The sequence below is a fragment of the Lampris incognitus genome, chromosome 19 (assembly GCF_029633865.1).
Source record: "Lampris incognitus isolate fLamInc1 chromosome 19, fLamInc1.hap2, whole genome shotgun sequence".
Taxonomy (NCBI): Eukaryota; Metazoa; Chordata; class Actinopteri; order Lampriformes; family Lampridae; genus Lampris; species Lampris incognitus.
Window position 1 is genome coordinate 33,014,835 of NC_079229.1, and position 7,152 is coordinate 33,021,986.

The window sequence follows — 7,152 nt, forward strand, 5'->3', positions numbered from 1 at the left end:
CAATGAAAACACGGTTTCGGTTTCATAAAGTTGTTTATTGGTAAATACAAACAAATTTTGAGCACTAAAGTTTCCATGATTGCCAAGTAGGCAGCACGATCGAATAGAAATAGTTTACTCCGCCATCATATACGCCGCAGCTCTGCCTCCTCCCTTCCAGTTTTAGTACATTGAAGGTTTCTCCTCTCCTTTTGGATTAGTCACTTTTTCGAGGTTCTTGCTGATGATGTCATACAATTCAGCCTAAAGCAAAAGGAACAGGACAAAATGGTAGAATGACCTAACTTTTTGTAGTAACCGCATTCGGTTATCTAGCACTTCCACTTTTTAGCATACCCGAAGAGCCAAACTTGCTCGGTACAAAGGAAACATTTACATTCTCTTAAATTTCCTGTCATGTCAAAGAGCATCAGGTCATGTTCCTGGTACGTCAGAACTTATCTTGCCAAATAAAACTGGTTCTGCTTCAGTACCGCTCAGCTCACTTACATAGAACCCACGGATGTCTAGGACAATCACTCTGATCTCAGAGTAGATGGACTCATCCTTGTCGTGGACAAGTGAACGGTAGTCCATCTGAGAAGGGAAAAAAAACATGACAGTTTCAAGCCTCAGATCCAGATACGGGTCTTATTACGGATCTCAAAACAACAATATGACTGACTCACCACATGTGTCTCCTTGGAGGCTTTGGCAACAGCGTCTCCTCTCTCTGAAAAGTACCTACAGCCACAAATCACAGTTTGGGTTTTAAGTCAAGTGGTCACCAACAGGCCCGGATGTACTTAACACACCTTCGGACGAACTCGTTCTGCAGTGGCTTTGATGAATTCCAGAAACTTTACAGCCAGTTGTAGTATTTTGTTAGTGCTGTTTTAAGAAGCGAGTGTGACAAAATGGGTAACCTGGCACCTACCAAAGCCACTGGTTAGAACGGCTGCATTTACAAACCAGGAGTGAGCAGTGTCCTTTCCACACACCCCCGGATATACTAGTTACTCTTGAGTTGTGTCCTACTTGTTTATGTTGGTCTGAAAGCCTTCCACCTTTGTCTTCACCGCGGCTATTCTCTCCAGGATCTTCTCCTGTGGTTAAACAATAAATCACAGTCGTAATGCATTTTAAAATGGTTGACAAAGCCGTGTATACACCGTGTACGTTGGGCGATTTACCTGGATAGCGACCCCGAAGTCATTTCCATCCTCAATTTTTGGGATTAGGTGCTGAATCCAGCAAGCGACCTGAAGTAATGCAAAGAATTCATGAATAATTCAAATTCAAATGGCTTTATTAGCATGACGTAATGATGTACTAAGTATTGCCAATATGTACATCAGACATGTACACAGAATACTACGCGTATGTACAGATTCTGTGTACAATATGTACACAGAATGAATAATCTGAGAGCCTACCCCCATTCTTTTCCTCTAATGTATTCAGTTTTCATTATAACCACACACTGCTGCTGTTAAGGCCAAAACTCACATCTCATGAATTTAGCTGATTAACATACCCTGGGCTACGTTTTACAGCATTTGTCAGTATCCTTTCCTGTTTAAGCTTCTCCCTACTGCTACACAATAAATTTTTTTTTCTTATTTTGTGTTTTTGTTGTTGTTGTAAGGTACGTGGGTAGTTCGATTGTGTTGTTCCAGCAATGGGAGAGCGGAGCGGGAGGGGGGTTGGTGCAGACAGAAGGTTCTGGCAGGATTTAATCGGTCGGGGCGGAGGGGGGATTCTGCAATGAGCCCATAGTATTTTCCTATTGTCACCTTTGGTTCATCCATCCATCCATCCATTATCCAAACCACTTATCCTGCTCTCAGGGTCGTAGGGATGCTGGAGCCTATCCCAGCAGTCATTGGGCGGCAGGCGGGGAGACACCCTGGACAGGCCGCCAGACCATCACGGGGCCGATACGCACACACTTATTCACACCTAGGGACAATTTAGGACGGCCGATCCACCTGACCCACATGTCTTTGGACTGTGGGAGGAAACCGGAGCACCCGGAGGAAACCCACGCAGACACGGGGAGAACATGCAAACTCCACACAGAGGACGACCCGGGATGACCCTCAAGGTTGGACTACCCCGGGGTTCGAACCCAGGACCTCCTTGCTTTGAAGCCACCGCGCTAACCACTGCACCACCGTGCTGCACCTTTGGTTCAGTTACTGTAAAGCTGTTTAAAGAACTCGACCTTCATCGGCCTATAGTTCACATTTTAGGAGTCTAGTCAAAGTGCCAACGAGTCGTGAAATTTGTGATGAAAAGGACAGAATGGGGATTGATGTTATTATGGATATTACCGTCCACTACTGCAACAACCCGGTCCCCCGACAAGTGTCATTACAATTTCATCTAATATGATCAAATTCAAATCACATGGAACCAGTAAGCACAGGAGGGCAAAGGTCAACGCCATGTTACCCCTTCACAGTAAATTCAAATATTTGAGCGATCAGGTCATGATGAGCGTTGAAGATAAAAAAAAATGAGCTGAGAAAGGAAAATAAATAGAGGCTCATTTTTTTGTAAGATTTAGGTGACGAGGTGCCAGCGAGCAGGAACCATGCTGAACATGAAGCGTGACGACAAGCGCCGCGAACAAATCTCACCAACTTACAGTGATGATGGTCTCTCTCAGAGCGACGATCTCTGGCTTCACCTCGTCCAGCAGCTTCACAATCTTCTCGTTCCCTTTGATGAAGCCGCATTTTGGAGCTGAGAAACGGGGAGAAGTCTCTTTTTTTTCAGTTTCTTACATCCGACTACATGCAAAAAAGTGATTTGTATCTTACACCAGCACACAACGCAGACCACGTAGGGCTGTCCAGGGAAGTCGGGGGAGGGGGTGGGGTATAATTGTTCTAATTGCCCACGTTAGGTCATTGTATTGAATGCACACACATTATTTCCTACATTCTCCCCTGCTATTTTGATTGTCTGCTCATGCTGAAATGGGGGCACGATGTGAAACCAAAACTTCATGATGAGTCAAATCTACTGGACGGTTTTCAGGGGTTGTTCCCTATTCGGCTCAAAGACTCAACTGTTAAGCTGTGCATGTAGAGCTTCATTTGTGTGTCTAATTAGGACGGGGCAATAATTCAGTGTGAGACTTTACCGCGTTTCAACGATATCGTGTGGGGATGAGCTTCAGATATTTTCATATCACGATACACAACTGTTGTCTAAAGCAACAATAATGAGAATCTATGACCTGGAGTTTTTCACAAAATGAGGTCTGAAACGTTTGAGGGCAAATTATTTGAAAACTAGTTTTGGTTTGATGTCATACTTTACCAAACAGTTCAACGTGATAGACGTCAGCTGGATTCTTATAGATGGTAATTTTGCGTATGTAAGTACACCGGTATCAGACGCTGGTGAGGGACGCCACGTTACACGTCGCAGCTATGCTCATACGTAGCAAACAGCACCCATTCATCTGCAGGATGACTTGCAAACAGCTTTACCTTTCTTCTTTTTCTTCTCGTCCTCTTCATTTTTGTCAGTCTCCATTTCCTGTGATGAAAGTTACAGTCAAAATCAAACTGACATGTGGAGAGACGGGTTACAGGACAGAGGGACGTAACCTGTCCTTCATTTCTGAGCCCAAGAACAAAATGGCTGTAGCTCTTGAACACTGTAATATGCGATGCATAATCATTGTCTCGTTGGCTTTCTGGGCAGTTCGTGGAATCCTGTATCAGCATGTTCCCTCCTCCTCAATCCCTTCGCTCTCTACTAGGCTGCTATCTGGCCCATCTACTGAAATGACAAGCCCTAGACCCCGGCCCCTTCTCTCAACTAAGCCCCAAAATGGTGGAATGACCTCCAGGTGTCCATCAGAACTACTGACTCACTTACTTCAATCAAGAAAAGCCAAAAACTTTCCTCTATAAGGCCTGCCTTTAGCCTTAAATGATCTCTGGTTGCAGGTATAGTTACCTGGACCTGGGGTTGGCTGTTGTGCCATATTATATACACCATTTTTTGGTGTCTATTCTAAAGCCCTTTTCTTTTTTTATTTGTTTTTTGGGGGATTCCCCCCCCCTTTTTCCCTCCCCAATTGTATCCGGCCAATTACCCCCTTTTCTGAGCCATCCCGGCCTCTGCTCCACCCCCTCTGCCGATCCGGGGAGGACTGCAGACTACCACATGCTTCCTCCGATACATGTGGAGTCGCCAGCCGCTTCTTTTCACCTGACAGTGAGGAGTTTCACCAGGGAGACGTAGCATGTGGGAGGATCATGCTATTGCCCCCAGTTCCCCCTCCTCCCCAAACAGGCACCGCGACAGACCAGAGGAGGCGCTAGTGTTGCTACCAGGACACACACCCACATCCGGCTTCCCACCCGCAGACACAGCCAAGTGTGTCTGTAGGGACGCCCGACTAAGCTGGAGGTAACATGGGGATTCGAACCGGCGATCCCCGTGTTGGTAGGCAATGGAATAGACCGCCACGCCACCTGGACCAGTACTAAAGCCCTTTTCTACTTGTACTTGCTTGCCTCACTGGTTTATCAGGTTTTGCTTTTCTGCTGTGCCTCCTAATCTACGGCACGCATTCACTAAACATCTCGATTTCAAACGCGCTCCTGCCTATATTACTGTAACCGGTTAATTCGTTGCCCGGTGCGGGATTCGATACGGGGTGTACTGCACCACAAGGCGACGTCACTAACCACTCGGCTGAAGGGTCAGACCCGTTAGCTAGGGGCTAACGTGTCTTATTAGTAGTTTACAGTCGTCACCCTCTCCCGGAAGCGCGCCCTCGCCCTCTGTTATTCCCGCGCTCCGAAGAGACTCCTGAGGATCTGCACACTTCCGGATCCCACCGCTGCCACCAATGTAAGCGGTTATTTTGTTGCCCGGTGCGGGATTCGATACGGGGTGTACTGCACCACAAGGCGACGTCGCTAACCGCTCGGCTAAAGGGTCATTTAGTAGTTTACACCACGATTCCTCTGAACCGCTCTACTAGGTCAGCTGTCCACACTCGTTTCCTTCTGCCAATTCCCGACTCCCTTATAAGTCACTCTGGGTAAAAGCGTCTACCAAATGGCTAAATGTAAATGGTCTCTTCAGAAAAGTAACCCTTGGTAAGTGTGTTCCCTTAATGTCAGATTCATCTTAACGGAGTTGCGGAAGGTTCAGCCGACGGCGTACATTGAATTTAGTCTCCGCCGGGAATCGAAATGATCTGACTGGGAATCAGTTCTCCCTCGCAGCATAGGTCAGCGTGGCTCATGCTTACCTCTTCTTCCGGAGTGGGAGGGTCTGGTATGGGGATGTCCAAGGGGGCATGGAGTGAGGACATGTTGGTGATGCTGAGGGCATCCTCCTGAAAGCGAGAAAGGGAAGATTGAGGACGCGGAACAGAGGACAACGGGAACCACGGTTCCTGTCGCGTGCTGCCTCCCGCGCGAGGGGGAACCACGGTTCCTGTCGCGTGCTCCCGATCCCGCGCGCGAGAGGAACCCGCCTACCTTGAGCAGACCGTCCAGCCGCGCGATCTTCAAGGGGATGTGGTTGGAGAACAGATTCTCCGCCTGCGAAAGGAGGAAAGAGAAAAAACAAAACAAAACACGGAAGTCAGCGTGAAACCTGCGAAACCGGCGGATATTGGCAGAAGGGGACGAACTGTTGCCAAGACCAACCTCGTGATACAGCGACTGGCGGAAGTTTTCCACCTGGGGGGAAATAAACAGCACGAATTAAAGGAACACGTCGTGACTGAGCAAGTTTCACCCTCCTCCCCACCCACCACCACCACCACCCCTCCACCTCCACCCCTCCACCCCCCAACGTCGCGACAACAGGAGTGGAAGTTCAGAATGTCCAGCTTTCGTTTTGCTGTCGGAAGGGGCTTTCCGTGCATTCCAGCGCCACATGCGGGGCTTATAATAAGCGTCGGATGCGGGCTGCGCGGAGTCCGCCCGGTTGACCAGTTGCCCCTGACGACCACGTTTAAAAAGAGAGAGGGGGAAGGGAACAGAGCCAACTTCGCAAAGCCTAAAAGCGCGTCGGAGGCGGCGGCGGCGGCGGCTTACCTTCACCGCGCTGTCTCTGGTGACTTTCAGAACGGTTGTTTTCGACATGTCTTCGGCCGCGGTGCGTGGTGGATATACGGGGGGAGAGAACAAGTCAACCGACGCTTTTAAAAAAAACAAAAAAAACAAAACTCAGTAGTTTACAGACACGGCCGTGCGGCGCCCTTTACACCGTGCCGCCACCTCGTCTGTGCGTCCGCTTTCGATTTCGTTTGATAATGGGTATTATGAGAGACGATGCGGCTTGGCCCCGCCCACCGGCTGCTCCGCTGTCACTCAAGTCAAGCCGGCGCGCGGCGACGCCGCCGGACCCCTCTCAGCCGAGTGTTGCCCGTCTGTTCTTCCAGTGTATAATAATATAATAATAATAATAATAATAATATGATAATAATAATGTTCTGGACTGATGTAGCCAACTTTCTAGTAAAAAAAAGAGAGAGAGAGACTTGAGATGAATATTGGAATAGATGTGTTTGATGTAACGCTACATTTTAGTGAGGATAAGACTGGAAATAGCACGCTGTATATATCATGCAACTATAGTTATTTTTGGTAACACTTTAGTATGGGGGACATATTCTAAAAGTAAAAAAAACTTAATTACTAGTGAATTAGTAATGATCAAGATGTCACTTTAGTATGGGGAACATATGCTAAGTAACAAAAACTTAATTTAGAGTAATTTAACACTATGAACACTTTTAGTTTTGTGTGTTTTGTTATGTAAGAACAGACCATATTCATTAAGTGTTAGTAAGGGAGAACAACTCTTCTTGTGGTACTACCACCTTATAAAGGCCATACTAAGAAGATCTTGCTTCTTCTGGCCTTCGTATCGCTCACCAATCCAGCAGAGGACGGTGTTCGAGGAGGGTGTTGGCGCCTTTGAATGAGGGGTGCCACCACGGCTTTCCCCAACTCTTCTAGGGATAGCCTCCTCTTGAGGAATTTTCCTTGCTTCCAGCCTGGATTTACCTCCATCCACACCACAAACGCCTTGTAGGCCGACACACCTAAGATGCTGAAGAAAACCACCATGGGCCAACGTGCCGCCATCCTCTTTCTCACAGGAGTATGTGCCAGCAAC

At 47.7% G+C, this 7,152-nt stretch overlaps 1 protein-coding gene across 1 annotated transcript; it reads right to left on the minus strand.

Moving 5' to 3' along the window:
- Positions 1-20: 20 nt before the first annotated feature.
- On the minus strand, positions 21-6,293 carry psme2 (proteasome activator subunit 2). Its single transcript, XM_056299080.1, has 11 exons — positions 6,066-6,293; positions 5,673-5,705; positions 5,502-5,564; positions 5,270-5,356; positions 3,486-3,534; positions 2,633-2,730; positions 1,173-1,241; positions 1,018-1,085; positions 669-723; positions 490-576; positions 21-243 (listed from the first exon to the last, which is right to left on the minus strand). The coding sequence occupies exons 1-11, from the start codon at positions 6,111-6,113 to the stop codon at positions 163-165; spliced, it is 738 nt and encodes a 245-aa protein (XP_056155055.1). The 5' UTR covers positions 6,114-6,293; the 3' UTR covers positions 21-162.
- Between the last annotated feature and the right edge of the window lie 859 nt (positions 6,294-7,152).